Source organism: Amphiura filiformis, chromosome 17 (assembly GCF_039555335.1).
Source record: "Amphiura filiformis chromosome 17, Afil_fr2py, whole genome shotgun sequence".
Classification (NCBI taxonomy): domain Eukaryota; kingdom Metazoa; phylum Echinodermata; class Ophiuroidea; order Amphilepidida; family Amphiuridae; genus Amphiura; species Amphiura filiformis.
Window position 1 is genome coordinate 51,144,451 of NC_092644.1, and position 22,852 is coordinate 51,167,302.

The 22,852-nt window shown below is 36.4% G+C and overlaps 1 protein-coding gene across 2 annotated transcripts in view; it reads left to right on the forward strand.

Moving 5' to 3' along the window:
• Nucleotides 1-5,002: 5,002 nt before the first annotated feature.
• LOC140137936 (ubiquitin-associated domain-containing protein 1-like) overlaps nt 5,003-22,852 on the forward strand; it is a 34,399-nt gene continuing 16,549 nt past the window's right edge. Inside the window, exons 1-10 of one of the 2 annotated variants that reach the window (XR_011856927.1) lie at nt 5,003-5,255; nt 9,045-9,158; nt 10,753-10,865; nt 11,595-11,705; nt 12,138-12,267; nt 12,968-13,091; nt 14,059-14,434; nt 15,442-15,528; nt 16,796-16,934; nt 17,335-20,137. Coding sequence is in view for 1 of the 2 variants with exons in the window: in XM_072159741.1 (XP_072015842.1) it covers nt 5,096-5,255; nt 9,045-9,158; nt 10,753-10,865; nt 11,595-11,705; nt 12,138-12,267; nt 12,968-13,091; nt 14,059-14,434; nt 15,442-15,528; nt 16,796-16,934; nt 17,335-17,516 (1,536 nt within the window). In the remaining variant the exon portion in view is untranslated. Of the gene's footprint in view, nt 5,256-9,044; nt 9,159-10,752; nt 10,866-11,594; nt 11,706-12,137; nt 12,268-12,967; nt 13,092-14,058; nt 14,435-15,441; nt 15,529-16,795; nt 16,935-17,334; nt 20,814-22,852 lie in introns of those variants that run through there. The other variant, XM_072159741.1, reaches the window with a different exon arrangement.

Below are 22,852 nucleotides of genomic sequence, written 5' to 3' on the forward strand. Positions count from 1 at the left end.
TTGACACAAGCAGCCGTTATATTTGCACAGTGCAAGTTGCAGGTTTGTCGTCCACATTTACTCCCACATACTTTGCCTGCGCGATGCATACTTCATAAGCTAGATTATGGCCATAATTTGTCACCATCCTTAAGATTGAAACCTATTCAGGGTTCATTAATCGGTATCAGGTCCTAGTCTGGACCTGATATCATACACGATCCCAAGAAAAGACTCTATATAGTTTCTAAAAAAAGAGACAGAAAAGGTTTTTGAACCGCAGAACTGAACGGCTCTTTTCAGAGCCATCAAACTTTACAAACGACCGATATGATTGGTATAATTTTTAATATTCATAGTTTTGAATATTAGGCCTATAAACCAAAAAGCATGGCTTTGGTTATGTACAAATATTTCTTTTTAGAAACCAAGATAGGGTTTCACTATATAGGCTGTTTAGTACCGGTATATAATTAAGAATTTCTCAGCAGAAGAATTTCTCATTTTTAAAGCAAGGTTAAAGTTTTATAACGAGGTTATTACTGGAAGCAGGAACCCTCTGTGCCCTTCGCCTTTTTATAATCCGATTTTGGAGTTTTGTGGCGTCCGTAGAACCTCAATTTTTGAGTTTTTGCGTAGCATCCGCAAAAACTCCGAAATTAAAGTATAGAAAACATTATTAACAATATACGGGCTCAAATCCTCCAATTTTGAAGTTTTTGCGTAGTGTCCGCAAAAACTCTGAAATTGTAGAAGAAAACATCATTAACAATATTTAAAACGGGCACAAATCCTCCGATTTTAGAGTTTTTGCAGCGTCCACAGAAACTCCGCTTGGAGTTTTTGCGTATATATAGCGTCCACAAAAACTCCGAAATTGGAGGATTTGTGCCCGTTTTAAATATTGTTAATGATGTTTTCTTCTACAATTTTAGAGTTTTTAAACAAATAAGGTAAAAAGTGTCCACCAAATGCCTTCATTTGGCGCTCAGGCTCATTTTGTAAAATTTTCTAACGACTGAGGCAGCTCAGACACTCCTGCAAATAACCATTTCTTTTTTTATAGCTGCACTACATGTATCACAAGTAGGCTGGTTCTATTTTGGAAATGTGCTTACTTAATTTGCGTAAAAGATGGCAACCAAGTAATTCGGATATGATGAATTCAAATATTTTGTTTGCCAAGGTATATTGGAATCTCAATCTCACGACCCTAAAAAGACCCCAAGCCCCTATTATCACCAGTGGCGGCGTATATTTCTTTTAGACATTGGGGATGGAGTTGGGAAAAATTCTTGAAGTACAGTAAAGCAAGCCTTTTGGCGACAGAATAAGTTTTATGGCACAACTGCTCGCATAGCGTGCGAAAAATTTTGTTATTTTGAAGCTAAAGTGATGAAATGTGGTTTAAAAGTAGAATAAATGCGCGCGAAGCGCGAGAAAATGTCCACTTTGGGGGCTAAAATGGGCAAATATGAGGTTTACTAATTTGGTCAGAAACCCATTATCAGGCGTCAACATTAGGTGGATGATTGTATGGACCATCCCCCTGGCAAAATATTGGGGGGAATGTATCCCCCATCCCCCTGGGATCTAGATCTACGCCTATGATTATCATACAGGGTAAAAATTAAAAAGCTCCAAATTGTTCCTCTGATTTTCGTTAAAATTGGCCCAAACTGTTCCAGTTTAAGGGATTCAGGAAAGGAATTAGTTTTTACTATCAGCGATTTCAAGTTTAGAAATGTTATAAATACAAATTCAATTGAATCCTAGGGAATCCTACATATCTTTTGACTCTTTGATGTGTAACATACTAAATGGACATCGATAGTAACTTTCGATGAAGTATGAACAGTGATAAATTAATAATTAATACTAAGCATTTCAAGTCGTCGACCGGAGGCTTTTGTTGGGACTTTACAGAATGCCGTGGGAGATTGAGAAACTCCACATGTGTGTGATGGTCTTCGTGCTTCAAAAAAGAAGTACATTTTAACCAGTTTATATATCCAATAATTGAGCTAATTTTAATACAGCAACGAAGAAGACAGCGAGCACACAAAAGTGCTCTTCCTCATCAAAGGATTAAAAGTTCTTCTGTCAAATTGCTGGAGTTTGCTGGGTTTGTGAAGGCCACGCATCTGTCAAAAACAGCGGATCTGTGTTGAAGAAACCTGTTCCCTGGAAAAAGAGTGATTGGTGAAAGAAACACCATTTTTGGAGAAAGCAGCGCAAGGAGATATATTTGTGGAGAAAGCATCGCAAGGAGATATATGTGTGGAGATAGCAGCGCAAAGGAGATTGGAGGAAGCATCATCATTTTCGTATGAGGATTTTATACACAAGGATTTATAAATGCAAGCCTACTATGGACTTCGCTGATTTTCGCAGGACAAGTGAATAAGGATATATTACATCAGTCGTCCAGAACATTGCAAGAACTCTAGGATCACCAACAAGAAGACAGCTGGTTAAGTACTGATATATAGTAAAACTGTCATTGTGTGATTTTATTGTATATGCGATATTGTTATTATATGTACCAATCATACTCTGTTTTCAATTAAAGACTTAGATTTTGTTAGCTTAAACAAACAGTGTATTTGTGTTGTGCATTCGTGATGAGTTCGGGAAAAAGGTGATTTTGGCCTTGAGTCAAGTACGACTCGTAACACATGATACAACTGTTACATGATACTGAGCAATATGTCATGAACAGCCTTGTGGATTCTTTGTTATCTTCCGATGTATTTTTATTATCAAAACAAAGAAATCACAGAAAAATCACAAGAACATTACAACAAGTTAACATGGGCAAGAGGACAAACTATAATTAGCTGATACCCCAATGCTTAATTTACATATAGCCAATCAAAGTGCACTGCTGTTTCAGTAGTAATGAATAAACAACAGTTGTTGGTTGAGCTATCACGCATTGACCTGATGTGACCCCATGCGAGTCATCAATTTCGTATGTAAATGAGATAGAGAGGATCGCAAAGCGCATGCACATCTATCAGACTGCTGTGGCAACGCACAAGCAAATGAGGAGAAACTACAATCATTATTTGGGGAGGGGTGATGTAATTCGTGATGCCCTCGTCCCCCGCATGTTATTGCAAAAACGCAAATAAATGGAATATTTTTCTTCTTTAATATCTGTTCGTAAATTGTAAAGGCCTACGGAAAAGAAAACCAATAAACAGCATTTCCAAAATACAAAAACTAGGCCTATAAAACCCCGGTATAAAACATCAAGTCCGGCCATTATTATCGTGTATTTACAGTAAATGAATATTTTATTTAGTTTATATTCACAGATTTTATTTCAACGTAATATTTCCCAAATTTTAAAACCTAATTTTGGAATACTGATAATAATTCATTAGTCCTAAAGTAAGTCACGATGCACGGAAAAAGAGAATAAAAACCAGGAACAAATTGCTTTAAACTATCAGTGAATATTATAGTAATATTAAAAATTGCACGAAAAGCGATATAAAAGAAACCCCAATTGAAAATGCGTTCACCCAGATCCCATTGTGTATATATGACGTCATGCCATTCATAACGTAACTATCACGCCCTGCACGGTGGGTCATTAGCATGTTATTTGATGGAATGTTTGAGATCGAAAGATGCCTATGAATATTGGACAGGTACCTATGGTAAAAATATGTCGAATGCCTTGATATTTGGCTCGAATGTGCTTTAGGGTCGACAGGAACTATTGGGCGTGTTACTATGACTATAGAGTACATGAGTGACACATAAATCGACTCTGGCCGCTGAGGTCTTGCTTCATCGATGGGTAGTTCTCATAGCATGTGTTTTCAATGGAACTTGACCGGAACAGAGGGTGGCGAGTTGTAAAAGTTATAGGTTTCGAAGCAATGGGTACATGCATATTTTTTTCACAAAAGAATACATGTTTGGTATTGATGGTTAGAGGAAATATTGAATTTACATAGGGAACAGTTACTTTATCAAAAATTTGTTTCTGTTGGGAACAGGAGATTCTCAAAAACGGGGTACATGCATTTAGCCCATACCAAGCTATGCATGAAATACGGCGTATTATTGACAATGTGTTTTGCATTGAAGGATGTCCATTTACTTGTTGTAATGAATCACATGAAAAAACAAAAAAGCAGCATACAAAAGTACAACTAAAACATTGTAGGCCTACATGTTGCACCAATGCCAGATGGTTATGAAAAGACGGCCTGCTGAGCGGTGGTGTGGTGCGCCTGAAAAGCGGCGGGGCTCCAATGGCAAATAACGAAAGGATAATTTTCTTGGTATTTTTTTAAATTTCCTAAACCAGTCTTCATAATTCATTAATCATTATTGAGCCTACTCCCAAGTTTCACGCCGCGTGCCACCCCTCTCCCCGGGGGGGGCACTTCAATTTGAAATGGATATAGGACTAGGTGTAGGGCAGGCGTAGGGTGGCACTTTCGCACCAAGGGGCATTCGGTGAGAGCAAAGTGTAAAAAATATGGGGTCATTTTTGGCATTCGGTGAGAGCAAAATGTATGGGGTCATTGGGTGAGAACATTATCTTTTTTAAAATGAAATCTTTGGGTGAGAGCCGAAACAGCGCTACAGAAACCTCGAAAATCGAATTTTTAGTTCTAAATGGCTTCAAATTTCTTTGTTTTTTCAAAATAAGTAACAAAATCAGTGATAAATGAAAGTTGCTGTTCAAATTGAACTTGTAAGGGTCTTTGGGTGACAGATCAAATGGAAAAATATGGGGTCTTTAGGTGACAGAGCATTTGTTCGTAAAAAATTATGGGGTCTTTGGGTGACAGCGATGCTGAAAAAGGGGGTCTTAACAGCCCGGCTACATACGCGTCACCTCCAAAGTTGGAGTGCCCCCCGGCCCTCTCCCTTTTCTAAAACTTAATGATTTGCCCATGCCTAAATTTGAGGACTTTTAAATAGCCTCTTACACAGCACACAAAAATCATTGGTACAATCGGAATGCATTGAAATGTAACCTCGACTCTATGTGTGAGGCTGTTAAGGAAATCGATTAAAATACACAGAAAATACACACTTGGTTGCACGATTTCACCGTCCCGTGTTTGCAAGGAATTGAAATAAAATGATGAAATTGGTTGTTAACAACCCCGATGGATCGGTCGAGACTTTAGAAGTGACCGCTGATGCTACTGGTCAAGAAGTCAAAGAAAAATGCAGTTTTGTAATCAAACAAAATGAACTGGTTTGTCAAACTTCTGCAACAGCAAGAGCTGCTGACGAAGGTAATGAATTATTGGGACTGATTTGGGAATTTCCCAATCGTAGCAGAGAAGATGTAATGCTTCATGATGTAATGCTTCATCTTCTCTGATCGTAGCAATCAAATTTAGGGCGATAATAGTACAAGGAACTTATACGATGTCCTCATTCACAAACTGATACTATCTGTCCATCGTATAAGCCTCTTACCGTACGATAATGTGGTGAAGGAATATTACACAGTCAAGAATAGGCTATATCATCTTGGTTCTGAACCCTCACAGTCTCCCAAAACATCAAAATCATTGTACATTTACTTACTTAAGACTGTCCTTTTTCATATAGCGCAGACAAAGTAGGGCCAAGCTAAATGGAAATGGTCAAATTTTGGCAAAAAATCTCTGTGTAATCCTATGTAAGTCCCATATCACATCGTTATCGGCGATCGAGGTTTTTTTCCTGAAGTTTGGTTGGTACCCACCAGCGTCATGCATGTGACGTGACACAGCGAAAATAAGCGAATCGGGAATCAGGGATCGTTAAAATGTCAACAAATTTCAAAACACAGAAAGCAGTAAACTTATTGGCGAGCGGTCCGAATTTTGAGCCATAAGTTTACGTGGTGAACTAGGGCGATCTTTTCCTTTAGACCACCCTCAAAATATTACTTTTGCATTGAATCAATGTTTACTTTTGCATCACTACTACACCCCTGCCCAATTTTGTGCATATTTTTGCATTTTTCTCAAAAATTATAGCGCATTGGTGACAAGTAAGATATGTATATTAGGCCCTTCGCACTTGATTATTAGTTTCCTGTTAAAGATTTTGAAAAAGGGATGAGGTGACTTTTAATTATAAATTATTACCGTACTGACGCGAGTATTCTGTCGGTCGAACATCCAGGCTATTCTGTCGGTCCGTGTCACGTCACTTCCGGTTGATGATGTTCGAGTGAAAACAAGTCCCTGATTCGATTTTTGTTGATGATTTCTGTCATTGGTGTTATGTAAATTTCGATCGCAAATAGTCAGTGGAATCAAACAACCGTCTCTAAGTCTTCAGAGTGAAAGAAACTTACTTGATTTACCGTTTATATACTGACAAACTTAAAATTAAATTCCATGGTCGAAGTGTCGTTTTTCCGAAATTGAATGCCACTCCAGCAACATCGCTATGTAGCCTCCTTCACAGCCGGTTTCTGTTGTTCACAACAAACCGTGAGCCACATCCGGGCTATCTCTAGTCTCGGGCCCAAACTGCATGTGGCGCACGGTTTGTTGTGAACAACAGAAATTCAAATTCAATGCATTTTGAAATCATTAATAGACTATGACATGAATACAAATTATCAATTTTCATATTAAAAATACAAAATATCTTGAAAGTTTTTTATATTTTTTTTTTAAGGTTAACCATGAATGATCCTAGCATTTTTTTTTTTTGTTGTTGAAATTCGAGTATAGTCCCACCCCCCAATTTTGAAAAATGTTCACCCAAAAACGGGGTGGGACTATACTCACGTCAGTACGGTAATTATCTTTTATTTTCTTTATTTAGTTTGAACTATTACAAGCAACTATTGATTAGCATTAGTTTTGACTAGTATACCGGTACATGTAAGAGCAGGCATTTAATTATATTTCACAACAATATTTGATTTTATAAATAAGTGAAGGTGGAGTTGTACTCCTTGTTTATTCATCATTATTGTTGATATTATTAAAGTCAGAAAATGGCAAGTAGAAGTAGTTGAAAGTTATTTTAAAGCAGAAAATTAGAAATAAAAATAAAATAATTATTCTGAGATTTTCAATTTTGGACGCGGGCGGTAAACAGGAAACTAATAATCAAGTGCGAAGGGCCTTCCACTGCAAATTTTATTTCAACACAGACAACAGTTGTGGAGTTACAGTCAAAAATGAGGGAAAACCAATATTTGATCAATAAATCAATAACTACAATGTACTTGCCTTGAGTTGTTGAATTTTCAGTGCAGTAGTTGTAGTCCTTGCCCGTATAACATACATATCTTACTTGTCACCACTTCACTATATTTTGAGAAAAATGCAAAAATAGGCACAAAATTGGCCAGGAGTGTATAGTACCCCCTTAAAACAAAAAGTGCATGGATCAGCAATTCAGCATTGGACATCAGACATTTATTATGCGTAGCATTATCAGCATCAGCTTGCACTACTTGATTTTTGTTACATTTGCACACTTCACTGTATAAGTCTATGCCTAAGTCTATGCTATCCCCGTACACATTTCAAAATTGTGTACATAGCAAAGTGATCAAAATTGAATAGCTATGGCCACCGTTTGTATGGATGTCCAAAACAGAAGCCAAAGTGGTCAAAGCAAAATCAAACCAGGGTAGCGCTATAGGTTTTAAAACAAGGGGTCAAAAATTTGAAATATTGTGAAACTATGGATACAAAACAAACAAAGGGTTGGTTCAAATGACCCTTTAGCAACCTCTAAATGGTAATTTGATGTGCCAAAAGCTAAAAGAATGCGCCTATGACCCCTTGGTGCAAGTTAATGCTACATGTATGGTGCTACCCCTGGCACTTACTGCAGTCATGCAGGCTATCAAATTCTTTTGATTGGATCACACTTGCTGTGTCCTACATTTTATTCACCCAAAGTGCTGACAATAACTCCAATTAGCTCAATTAGTTGTGAGGTGAAGTGTCATAAAACAACCAGGTGCCCTTGGTGGCTGAATGATTTCTGGCAAATTACATGGTCAGAAGAATCACTGACTATTTGCAAAATATCATGGTGGCACGCAGTTAAATACTAAATTGGGTGGCTTATCTGTTTTGAAACTCATTATTAAATTTGATTTTAGATCTCATATTCAACCCCAATTCTAACCAACTTGAGAAGATTTATAAAATGAGATTCATTTTTTGTGATGGTTTTACACTCAGTCTAATGTCCAAAAGTCCTCTGTTTGTTGGTGTCAATCAACCTTGAAATGTAGGCCAGGGGGGAGGGGGCATTCAGCCAGAATTGTCAAAAAGTGGCTTAAAAAGGTTGAGAGACCCATCCCCCTGTCCCCTCCCCAGGATTGACTCCTATGCAAGTCCTCAAAACATTTGGTAATACCAAGCAAGTCTTGGCAAGGTTAACACTTGGAGGATGTTAGCTATTAGAGAGGATAGTTAAAAGTACAATGTATGTATAGAACTCTGTTTTCGATATTTGCAGAGGATGTGTGTTCTGAGGATGTGTGTCTTAAGTCGTACACAATGTCCTTGTTCTACCTGCAAGCCTTGAAATAAGCAGGCGCAGGGAGCAAATTTGCTCTCGTAAAGCCACTAATTGCTCCTGGTCCTTGTAAAATTCACATGAACCAGGATCAATTTTCTAAAATAAATTGCTCCTGGTTACAGTTTTACACTTGATGCAGTCGTGCTGGTATGCTGTATTGTATATATGCAGAAAAAAATTTAATATTTGAAAATTGCTCCTGTTTCTTCAGAAATTGCTCCTGGTTCTTGTAAAATCCCAGTGAACCAGGAGCAATGTTCGAAACAAATTGCTCCTGGTTCCAGTCTGCTTATTTCAAGGCTTGTCTACCTGTGTGTTGTTCAGTTGGAGTCCTCAACTGAAAAGCAAGGTAAACAATAAACATACACACCCACACACAAGATTTTGCAATAAGATTAGGGCAACACTGAAGAACATCAATGCTTGTTTGTTATGAATATTATGAGGTGGTAAAATGTTATGCTTTGGCTTTGTACAAAATCATTCATCCTATTCTAACCTGACATGTATACATTTTGATTTTGCAGGTAGCTCAGTTGACCCTCCACCAGTGAGCCTTCAGTACAAGTTGGTGTGTGTAGACTTGGCTAAAGTTGTACAAGATAAATGTAAGATAGGAGAACAAGGACTCAAAGATGCAGGTAAAATTATTGAAAAATGCAACTGAAGATGACAATTTGAACAAATCATGCTGTCTTTATAATGTTGATAGAGCCAATTGTATTGTAAAATAAACTTCCATATAATGATATGATGACCAACTCTGAACTTTTTAGATTTCCCGAGTACTGTGTATGTACATGTATGCACTATGGGTGAAAAAAGTCATCATTTCCATCAGGGCTCAAAATGAACACTTCAAAGGCACTCATTTCAAGGCCAGTGAGCAAAGGCTGTTATGTACATGTACTGAAGGATGCTTTGCAGTTGTTTCGGTCCCAGCCACTTTGTGTTCCTCCGTCACTTAACAAACCGCCTGGCAACAACCCATGAAATGATGATCGCTGATTGGTTAATGAATTTACAAATTCAATTGTTTTCAATTGGCTATAGGATGTGACTGGTGTAAGTGATGACACTAAACATCATAGGCCGGCCCTCCACTATTTGTAGATACAGCAAACACAAAATGTATGCTAGCTTAGCAGCAACTGAGGCGTCAATCGTCTGATATCGCCTTTTTATGTCAGCGACTCTTAGCACATACTCACATACATGGATTTATGTAACCGCATAGCTGTCCATAAAACGCTGCATGCACTGAAGCCCAGCGCTGAGTGACAGCCAAAATTTGACTCAATTTTTCAGTGAGTTAAAGCCTTAATCAAGTTAATGTACGATCTTTTTAAATTTTTAGATTTTTCTTTTTTTCTTCTAAAATGATAATATACAATCATTATGAAAGTTCCCAATACATTTGGACGCGAAAGACATTGGGAATTTGCAAAGAAACAACATCATAATCTTCACCTCAATCACTCGAAACATCTCGCACTATTTGGATTAGGACAGCGAGTGTGGCTTCAGAGTTAGTCTCCCTACGCTGCCAGTTTGAGTTACGCTCCCTCCACATGTGGAGGAGCGTAACCAAGCTAGTTTTGTACGAGACTACGGTTTGCGATCGTGGGCCGACATAAAGTCATAATCTAAAAAATTATGACTTGATGTCGGACCAACAGAAAATCGTCCCGTTTTACTACAAATAGGACGAATTTGACAGCTTGCTCATAGATTTAAGTTAGAACATGTGTAAGTATTACAAATATGCCAAAAAATCGGTTTTGAAAAAAATAAAGGTAAATTCTGAAAAAAGATCGTACATTATGACTTTAATTTTCAGCCAATCAGAAAAGATATACTATGAGGTTGTCGCCAGACGGTTTGTTTAGTGATGAAGGAGTACAAATCGGCTGGGACCGAGACTAACTTTACAGATGATGAGGAGCACCAAGGCTAAGTACAAAAGTACCCTGAGTTCCAGTTTAAAACAAAGTAGGATATACAGTATAGGATACAGGGATAAGTAAATTACAACACTGCAATGTAGTAAGCAAAACAAATTGCATATAATATTGAAAAAGGACAAGAAAATAAAAGTGATGCCTGCAATGTCGTACAAAATTTGTGTCTAATTAAATCGGAATCCTTTGATAATGTTGGTATCAGTTTAATACTCTTTAAGTCTAAAGAAGTTTTAAACACTGACACATTGTGCTTGTAATATTAATATTTCAGATAAGATACTATTGTTAAAGCAGAGATCAGAACCAGCTCCTAAACCAGAGAAGAAGCCTAAGACTAGTACCATACCTGGACAACCAGAAGCAACAAAACCTGAGGATCTACAGGTAAGGATCAGGGTTGTAGCACTGCCACCCCACCGTCCACTGTAACAGTGGACGGTGGGGTGGCAGAGCCCAGTTTTGGAGCCCACCACTCAGAGGAAGGGAAGCAAGGTAACTTTTAAAGGAAAGGGAACAGACTTCTCACAGGGAGGGGGGGAACAGTACTCTTTAATTTGCTACACTACTGTAGATGTTAGCATGTCAATTTTGAGATATAATATACTTTCCTCCGAGAGGAGCTGTGAAAAATGTAAGACAAACACTCACACTCAATTCAATTGACTGAACAAAATGTGCCATTGGACTATTCCATTTAAAATCCACACTCCCCACTCCCCCCGTGGAAGATTTTGGAAATATCTTCCACAGGGGGAGTATGCATTCCAAGTGGAATGATCACATTAGGAAGCTCCATTTGAAACCCACTGTGGAAGATTCAGGTTGAATCTTTCTCAGAGGATGTACAAAATTCAAATGGAGCTGCCATCCAAAAGATATTTCCAAAATCTTCCACAGGGGGAGTGTGCAATAGCCCATTTTAAGTATGGGTGTATAATTCCACACATATGCTAAGTGGCTCTATATGAATACATTGTCATGATTGAATCCTGGAAATACAAGCATCATGACGTTGTATTAGTTCAATTGAATTTCAGAGTACAGTCCTACATGTAACTTTTGTTTCAAACACATAAACAAGTGACATTTTCAGCTGATAATTTTTGTTAACAGACGCAAGAAGAATCCGCTCCAACGCTGAAAGAAATTGAGGAAGCCACAAAGAATGTACCTCGTCTTAACCTGGATAAGAAAGCATGGAAGGAGAAAGGGCCAAGCTCAGGGGTAAAGCTTTTTGTTTTTAAATATGATAAAATATCATGATACTTTATAAATTTTTACAAAAAATGTGTCTAAACGTACAGCACGAAGTACACAGCATCTGCATGCGTGTTTGTGCCTTATACATTTATACACAAGTAGTACATTTAGTAGTCATTTTTCTAATGTTTGCTCTGATTGGTTATCGCTATGTAGAGTGTATGAAAGTTTTTTCTTATGATTGATGCACAATAATATATAATATACTGTATGGACTCTTCAATGATAAGCTTTAAAAACTGTTTGTTGATTTCGTCATTTTGAATTTAAATTTTGAAGCTTCAAGGGGCATAGTCTGATTTTTTCATGTTCTGTTTTTTATCTAGCGTGGATGTGTGATCAAACAAAATGTGTTTGATAGAATTGATCTTTTCATATTTGATTTTTCGCCTACAGATGACATCGGATCTTGCCGCAATAAAAGGAAGACTAGCATACAGACAGGGCTTTATTACTCTGATAGAAATGGCTCATAAACTCTTATGCACCGATTCTAAAGCTGCACGAGCTGTTAACGAAGCATTGGGTAAGATCAATTGGTAGCAGAACACTCTATATCATGGTTACAGATTTGTCATGGTTATCGATGAGTTTAATCATGGTTACCGATTTGTCAACACTAGTTGCTGTTTAGATCACTTTCTTAATTTAAAAGGTGACCACCAGATAAATTGAAAAAGCAAAATTGTATTATTTTGGATACTGGACAGGAATTTCCAAAAACGGACGTAAACAGTATCATAATGCTCTTATAAAATGGTTAAATGTTTTGGGAAACAATTTGTTTCTGAGTATTAAATTGATGGAAATAGTCAGTAGACTTGATCATACCAAGTTGCAGGAAGTCATTGATCACTATGGCCCAAGATGCACCGTATAAACCATTTAGCATCATTCAGGGATGCAGCTCTATACAGGTGCAGAACCCTAGTCAGCCTACACATATAATAACCATCACAGCCAGAATCAGCTCGAGTTTTGTACGAGTAGACTGGGACAATTACCAGTAAGTTCCTTGTCCAGGATAATTTCAAGCTAGCTCTATTTTTCCACAAGAAAGGAAATAGACATTGTTTGAACTCAAACTTGTTAAAACATTTAGTTTGATTACGTTTGTGAAGCTAATATTTGTGAGACTATCCCATATACATTTCCCCCTTAATTAGTTTAAATGTTAAAGCCACACACATGCTAATCTTTAATGTATTGCTTTAAATGCCTTACAGAAAATGCAAGGATGGCTGCTAAAGAAAAGGCTCGTATTCCAATGGTAGACCCTGAGGGATTAAAGCAGCTAAGAGATATGGGCTTCCCTGAAATTGCTGCTAGGAAAGCATTGGCTGCCAATGAGTAAGTATGTTAGTTACTTCATTATGTGTATCTAAAATAATCAAAGAGTTTAAACAAAAAGGGTATGTAACCCTGCTATGGTTTTGTGTTCCTCATAAAGTGTTCCCCAGATTATAGTACCATGCACCAAGCAAACTTCAATTTTTAAGTTCATGCTTGCTTGTGGTCTGTGTGATGCATTTTGGCCATAACATGCACTATACTATTTTGCTGTAAACCTTTAACACAGTGCCTCTGAACCACAGTTTGTGTGCTATAGACGTGGTATGCATGTCAATTTCGTCTTCATATGCAACTTTGCCTAAATACGCTGTCATCAAATGTTTACAGCAATTTACTATAGCTAAAATAATAGTTTCTCGATCATGAGAGCTCAATAGGCACGCAATGACGATTGCATCGGCGTACAACGCCTACTACACACGCTCATGGTTAGCGCTGCATTTCCTGTGTGTGCACAATCGATTGCGCTATTGTGTCATTCCACTAAACTTGCGACATTACGCAGTGCACGCAGTACATTCATACTCTCATGATTGAGAAACTATTATTTTAGCTATATAAGCATTACAGGCATATACTTAAAATTTCCAATGCTTGTGCTTTAAACAGCAATTATTGTACTGTTATTTTACTTTTTTTAGAGCTAAAGTCCCATAATTTTGGTTTCCTGGAGACAGTATTGTCTGTGTGTGATACATGAGCGATCAAAGGCAGTGGCGTCACACTGCATCTTTGATTGTGTGTGTACCAAAAAACATTACACTACACTACTGTTTTGAGAAAACCAAATGAACCATACCAACTAGTTCTGATTTTCAGTATTTTATACTAATGTTGGTACTTTAGTACATGAAAGTGCAGAAATACTGGTTTACATTGGTTGATTTAGACAGTTGGAAGCTCTGTTTCTAGTTCTACAGTTACCTAGAATTGAATCTGTTGATTCTATTTTTACAATTTATAGAATGAAAGTTGAAGCAGCAATGGAGTGGCTATTACAACATAGCGGTGATGAGGATTACAATGAACCACTGCCACTTGATCAAGTAGAAAACAATAACATAACTGGACAATCTCAAAGTATATCATCAACAGCAACAAAGAGTACAGCACAAGACTCTAATGTTACTGCTAGTGATGAAAGTCGATTACAACCAGAGGGTGCAACAAATAGTACTAATGGTGCTGGTGATGGTGCCACTGCTGGTGCCAGTACTGGTGCAGAAAGCCTAGGTGCAGCTGCCACAACAAGTGAAGAAGAAAAGAACTATAGTTCAACAGAAGCCTTACAGTTATTTCAAGAATTTAGAAATAGACCTAGAAAGCCACCACCAGAAACAGTAAGTAGTTGCTTTATGGAAAAAGATCTTTTTGAAAAATATATTGTAAAGATTCGCCTAATTGTGCATATGGGTTCCCTTGATACAACTGGAATTTTGGGTAGAAATTAAAAGTGCCCTCCTGTAAAAATCCCACCAGGAAATGAGGGCACTGACCTTTAATTCTTGTTGGGACCGGATTTTCAGATGAGGGAGCTCTCTATTTGTATGTGAAATTTACCTTTAGGCAAAGAAGACCATGTTCACAATTAAGTGAATCTTTACGGTGCAGAGGTACATTTAAGTTCTTAGTGATTTATATTGTTTTCCCCCTTATTTAGGCTTGTCTCTCAACTAGTAATTTGAGGCATTTCACTGATTGGATCAGGGCACTTACCATGTCTCCTTCTTGCATATGTACATTGTACACCAAAGTTGCAGTTGTACTGGGTTGCAGATTTATACAGATAAAAAATATAAGAAAAAAAGATAAAAAAGGATCACTACATGGATGCTTTTGCAATGACCCCTGAGGTAGGTGCACCTAGCCATTGTGGGGTGATCAGCACTCCACTCCCCCTGCGCCACAGATGGGTTATGTCACACCAGTAGCAAGAACATGTACTGAAGCAATATGGCAGAATACAAGTTTTTTATCTGACTGGACTGGAGGTCCTATACATCAGGAGATCCAAAGAAGGTGGAATTTTGAAAAAAGAACAACAACAAATCAATTATATTTGTTATATGATACAGGTATAATATCTTCAAGATAATACCTTGCAGGGAAAGAGAGACCCCCAGATAACATTTATATTAAAGTTCTAATTTTAATATAGATTAAATTCACACCCCAGTCCTCCCCATAGTACAATATGCTTTACATTATATTAAGCACATCAGCGACTTAAAAAACGCAAACAAAGCCTAAATGCAAAAGATTGTTTTTTTTTGAGAAGCTACATAAATAAATTGTTATTCTGATGACATTGGCACTTAATGCTAATTTATTCTTGTCTTTATTGTAGGCACTACATTTTCTTCAAAGAATGGGGTTCAGTAAAGAAGAATCAATGGAAGCTTTATCTTGTAATAATAATAACCCTAAAACTGCTGTAAGTATATAAGCCTACGCATCATTGTCATTTATCTCATATTCTCCGGTTTCCATTATGTCTTATTTGGCTGAGCAAGTAAAATTGAGATGCATGTCAAATACTGTGTGGGAGAGTAACCATACTTCTCAGGAGCCCTCTATTGATAATGACAAAATTAACAGCAATGTTCTATATCTAACTGCACATGGATAGCTGAAAATATTGTGATGGCAGTGTTTGCCATTTAAATTTAATATTTTTTTCAGTGAGATAAAAGAGGATCAAATTAAAACTAGAATATTAGTATTAGTATAATGCATGACATATGAAGTTCAATTAAGCACAAGTGCATACTATTTTGCTGATTTTTATTTACTTTTTTAACAACTATCTGTGATTATAGAATTCAATTCCAATATTGGGGACTGAAAGTAATAATATTGTGTTCTGGAACATGGGTTTCTGATGCTATCTCATACATGTCAATGTATATCTAGCCTGTTGCTTCCCTATAATAAACACCAGTACCTATGCACAGAATTCCTGGTAGAGTAATACAATAGTAAAGGGCAACAGACTTGGTGAACAAATATTCAAGTTTTTAAAGTCTGCATGGGTTATAATTGACAATATCATGATAAATACTACTTATCATCGTGAAACAACAAATCATGCAGTCATAAATCAAGTGCTTTGTTTTTGCCAGTAAAGGTGGTTGCTCTGATATTGCTCTAGTCAATCTGTTTACTAATTTTGAATTGTATTGCTCCAGTGCTTTTGATATGAGAAGCAAAATGTAACATATTTTCGGGTTGGGTGTAAAATTTACTGGGGTAATGAGAAAAGTATGAGCTTTCTCCTGATGAGGAAAAATGGGGATGAGGCTGTTAACACATTTAAAAGGGCATTTTGTGATTTACAGCCTCATCCCCCCACTTTTCTCAATAAAAGTTGAGATTTTTATTATATATATACAACTTATGTACAAGAAATTTCTTGCAGATTAATTCATTTTTCACAAATTTCATGAAATTTGAATTACGTTCTGGTATACCAGAAAGAAGTTACAACAGAGGCCTAAGGAGCAGTGTAATACACATAATCATGCTTAACTCGCAAAAGCAAAATCAGAATCAACTGAAATTTTGGGAATAAGCTTCTGAAAAATGTCATAAAAAGAGGATGCCAGGATCACAAAATACTCTTTTAAATACAAATCAATTACACATTATATGATTGTTATTTTGATTCCTATATAATCAAATGTATTTGTTTTGTCATTTAGTGTGACTGGCTGCTTGGAGGTAAGAAGCCTAAATTTGAAGAGTTGAATAGGCCGCTGGATGAATCTTCCCATCTCCACCAAGAACTGATCAAGAATCCTGTAATATTAATGGGGCTAACCAAAGTCAGAGTACTACTGGGTAAGATATGAACAGTTAAAACTGTTAAAAGTAGCAATTGGACACGCATGACTGTCAAATGTTATTAATCCTCATTCACTACTGATAAATGGGCATAGTTTCCTGAGAAGTAATGAAAAATAATACAAACATGTATTATTAACAAAGTCTTGAATCGTGGTGTCATTTTGCAGATAGCTTTACTTTTGTTTTCAAGTATAATATCAACTTGTCCCTGGTTTTGGAGCAAGATATAAAATAAAACATGATTCAAACAGTCATTATTAATATGATAAGCTCCATCATCTGTTTATGTCTTTTCAATATCTGAGTAGGATACCCATAAAATGGGGTTCACACATGCATCGTTACTTTGAACGCCTCATATAGCTTTTTTTTAATTTTTTTTATTTTGCTACAGCCTTGGAGCATCTAACACATTCACCAGAAGCCTTAGAATTCTGGCTGAATGACCTGGATGTCGGCCAGGTCCTGAATGAACTCAATCAAATCATATCAATGGACTTTGACTTTGAAGATGATCCTGAACTAGAGATGGCACTGGATGCATTGAATGTCCTAGCAGAAGAAGACAGTGATTAAATTATAGATTTGGTGTCTTTTATGATGAATGTGATCAGATGAAGCAAAATGAGAGTGAGAGGTCAATTCTGAAATCAACAGGTGATTAATATGTGACCAGTTTATACTGCAAAAACACATGGTATCATAGTAAAACAATGGAAAATGTTATACAAATATTGAATATTTATTAGTACAACGGTAAGAATATAATGAATATATGGATTGTTCATTCAACAAGGCTTTGCCAAGTTGAATGGAACAGTTCATATTTCTATGAATGAAAACATTCAATAATTGTTTTATATAACTCGTTTATAAATTTTTTTTTCTTACACTTAATTTCATAATCACCAGGACAAGAAAAATAAATTTTAAATATTGAAACTAAATTTATTTTAGGAGCAACACCCACACCTGTAATAGGTGAGTCAAGGTGGACACTGTGCAAGAAACTTAAGGCTATACACACATTTATCACCGTTGTCATGTTGGCCTGCAATGAAACAGAGAAGAATATAGCACTCCCGCAGAGTGCAATAGTCTTTTGCAGCTGATGCTAAAAATAGCAAGAATAATCAATAGTAATAGGCCAAAAAAAATTCTTTGTAGAAGTTAAATAAATTGGGATATGGTCATGTAAGAAAAAATTAAAATCAACTTAGTGACCATATTGTATTGTAATTTTGCTTGATCTGGTTACATCAATATAATATATTTGTGACTTGTGTCTCACATTTGAAACAATTACTCAGTGATGAATTATCTTTGTTATGTGCTATGGGAATGGGTCAATTAATTTTGCCCATAAAACTCTTTTTGGATTCAAATTGGTGGAGCACAAGGCAATTTTCTTGCAAATCTTTAGTGGGATTTTCTTTTTATTGTGACTAATCCACCAAGAATAAGGGAAATTGGTCTTGGACATTTATTATCCCCCTCCACAGGTCTCTCAGTGGCTGTACCTGTGCACCTTACAACACCTGTTTTGTGCACAGCTTTAATGAATCAAATGATAACCCACCTTCTTTTGTAATTATTATAACCCGATTTTCACTAATCCAAGTTCTTGCAATAGTTATGATCAAATGTTTGCATGAGTAATGCTATTCACTCAATATAAGTATCATGAGTTCACTCATAGTAACTGTATGGTGAATTTCTGTTATAATCCCCACCTTGTGATACCTATTGGTCATAGACAGCATCCCCCAAATATTCAGCTTTCCCTCTGGTTGCCCCTTCCCCACCTGTCAGAACCAAAAACAAAACAAAAAAAAACCAAGATATTTTGGCCAAAAATACAAAAAATTTCCCTCCCTATATCACTTTGCCTCCCCACCACCCCTCCCTGAAAAAGTCATTATGGTGCTTCCAGTGATAGCCACTGCCTTCATGAGGTTTTTAAAATGTAATTTGTGCCATTAAATGATGCTTGGTGCAAATTTGTTAAAACTAGCCAATATATTATGGACATTTCTCTTTACCCAGCAAACACAAAATGTTTTCAAAAGTATTCGCAAAAGGTTAGAAAAGGTTGCTAGAAAACATTTAAATGTCGGGCCGGCTATACTAAATATATGAAATGTTTTAATAACATTCAAAAACACTTTGAAAACTCACTGCAAAACATTCTAAAATAAGTGTTGTCAAAATATTTTGCAAAAATATTAGCAAAAAAACCAAAAAGCAAACAAAAAAACAACATTTTGGCAACATGGTGTTGTTGTATTTTGTCCATACAAAACATTTTGTTTTTAAATGTTTTGACCAAAATCAAAATATTTAAAAACATTTTGGTGTTTGCTGGATAGTAACCTTTGATGCAACTCAAGGACAAATATGACAATGTTGTATACTGTGGAATGAGGTAATCTGTGACTGCTTCACAACTTGCTAATCAATGTATGACGTAAGCATGTTACACTTGACTTTGAGATTTCAGGAAAAGTATCTGATGTCAGTAATTATGAATTGAGATACATGATATGCTGAAATAAGATAGCAACAACAATACAAAACATGATACATGTATATAAATGAGATACAAAATGACCATGAATGTTGCAGATGGATGCACTATGCAGCACTAGCCTCAATCAAGTTGTCAACATGTCATATTTGTTTTCAGGGCATTAAGTTAAAATGCTAATTAACAGGAAACCTCATATTTCAATATTACCTATATTTGACTGACTGGATTTGATTTTGTTAATTGTTATATATGTGACCATCCACCATGAATGAGATGTAATGTTTTTAGAGCTTGTTTTGAGATATGGACCATTGAACCGCTCCAAAAACAATTGAAAACAAAAGATTTCTTAACTTTTTTACCGATTTTTACCAGTGCATTTGCAGAAATTATTGTTCTGTTGTGTCCGATTTGAGTGCTGACATATTGTAAAATGTTGCCAATCAATATTCATGAGAGTGTACATTCAACGTCCAGATTTCGTAATTGGGTGATTTGTGTTTGGCAGGTGTAAAATACATCTGACTGGGTGTATCAATTACGTAACGCATAAAGGCATTGACATCATCGAATGGCTGCCTAGTGCTGTTATGTGTTTAGTCTCTACACTCACTGCAAAAACAGTTAAAACGATTTAATAGTGGAAGCCCATTGTCCCGAACAAAAGGTGAATAGCATGTCGGTAAACCAAATCAGCACAAAGGAACAATGTATTACATAATCTATTGCCACTCTATGTTTATAAAAGCTCTTTGATTTTTACTACTTTGCAAACAAGCAACAGGTACAGATAATATATCAATGTAAAGCTTATTTTGAGGGAAAGTTGTCTGTCCTATATCTCAGGAAGTGAAAATACCAACATTATAGCTCATTTGTGGTGGTCACATACCACAAAGGCTTTTACATCTGTAAATGTAACTAGTTTTGTTTGTGAAGGAGGGGGTTAAAATGTTGATTATGTTTCTCCTATGCTCATAACAAACATTGATGTTATGTTGACCCACATCAGGTCTCGTTACAGTGAGTAAGTGGGTGAGCTATGAAATGAAAGTAGTTTATAGGATGTTATCGATCTCGCGGTTTATTCCAGTACCACTGTGCTCCAGTGGATTTCTTTTTTAAACAAGCTATGCGTGAAATTGTCAGAGTATCTTGTTTCATAACTCATTATTGATGTACAACATTGAATATCATGAAGCGATGTTTCCAGACATGTCTATCAACATTGATCATTCTTGTCCTAGGAATATATCGTTGTGATATTACAAGGACGTCATAAGTGACATTTTCGTCAGTTTACAGAAGCATTTCTCTGTTTCAATTTGTCCATTTATTGTTTTTTTACAATTGAATTATTAAATAAGAAATTAATTAATTGCTTCCAAGACCTGTAAAATAGCTTATATAGTTATATAGGGCTCATATTGAAATTCCCTTACACAGGAAGGTGTGCGCCATCCTGCAGCTTTCCTGTGCTAGCCTTCTTTTGTTAAAATCCTGGGCAGGGTGTATCACTGATGCATATAATCCATCCGTTATATGACCGAGCTTTCCTGAGGCGCGGGCTTAGCGAGGGGAATCCTGCCTTCTTTCTGTGTGAAAACGTGGTAGGGTATTTCAATATGAGCCCTTACCTATATAATTCATTAATAATTCAATTTAGCCCAAAATTTCACTTACGATGTTCTTGCACTGATCCGATGATATATTATGATTAAATGCCTAGTAATTCATCACACCTGAAAATGACTGTTAAGGGGTACTACACCCCTGCCCAATTTTGTGCCTATTTTTGCATTTTTCTTTAAAAATTATAGCGCATTGGTGACAAGTAAGATATGTATATTATAGGGGCAAGGATTACAACTACTGAACTGGAAATTTTATTTCAGCACAGACAACATTTGTGGAGTTACAGTCCAAAATGAGGGAAAACCTATATTTGATCAATAAATCAATAACTACATTGTACTTGCCTTGAGTTGCTGAATTTTCAGTGCAGTAGTTGTAGCCCTTGCCCCTATAATATACATATCTTACTTGTCACCAATAATTTTTGAGAAAAATGTAAAAATAGGCACAAAATTGGCCAGGGGTGTAGTACCCCCTGAAGTTAATTTCATAATAGTTATTTATAAAGTTTTAATATTTATATTAGCTTGATCAGTATGCTGATTTTGTGGATGCATACAACTATAGGGATGCAAAATGCTAATTTTTGTTGTAGCAGACCTAATTATACCCTCAGTTAAAGCCTGTATCATATTCATGTAGCAATTGGTAAACAAATTGCAGGTGGTCAAACACTGCAAATGTGCAAGTGGCAAGTCAAAATCCAGGCCAAAATCTTTAAAACTAAAATATTGAAACTGGTATCTGAAAATATAGAAGCAGCACTGGAATTATAATGATTTTGTTTGTTATTCTGTCATATTTAATAATGTTGAAATAATGTAGTGAACATTGGGATGGAAATACCTCTGAAAATTATCATCCATTCATATATCCAACTAAAATAGTGCTAATCACATGGCTTTAATTGCCAAAGCTTGCTATATATAGATGTTTGAACCAATTCATGCTGCAGATGCAATAAAAAGGGACCCCTAAAGAGTTTTAGACTGGAATGCTAAATTAGAGAAAAGGCACTGGTAATAGGGAGCAGTATGGTACACTGGTTAATGTCTTTGCCTTTAGAGCAAGAGATTCCGGCAAAATCTGCTGTCCCTGTGCCTCATCTGAAAAATCCGGGGCAGATGACATGTGATAAAGATCTTGTTACAGTCAGTACCGATTAGGGTAATGCCCGTTTATTGGCTACACTTTCCTGTCCTGAAAAAAAATGTAACGACCAGCTATCTACGGCGACCCCCTTCACCAGGTCATTTGGCCTGTCTGAAGTTTCAGGGGCCTTGGAACCCTGCACAATATGATTCGTCATTAATGTGACAAAAAAAATGATATTCAAACTTTGGCACAAATTTTTATCGAGGAACGGGGTCAATATCATTTTTTTAAACTTTAAAGAGCATCAGGACTCAACCGATAGTAAGCTCCTAATATTATTGGTGACTATGATATTCAAATATTTAAGTCTAATTTTAACTAAAATATCCTCAGCTAGGCAAGAAACATATCTAAAATGACTTGTAAATGTGTTCTGTGCAATAAGTTATTATAGTTATGATTTTGATATAAATAATGTGTTTGAATTGACTGTCAGGCAGAGTCAGGCACCACTGCTCTTCTCCATCTGACTCATTAAGCTCAGTTGGTAGAGCATTAGTCCGGTGATTAAAAGGTCCCAGGTTCAAATCCTGGATGGTCAGTGAGATTTTTGTCACTGGCAGTCATTTACATATGTGTTAAAAACCTTTCT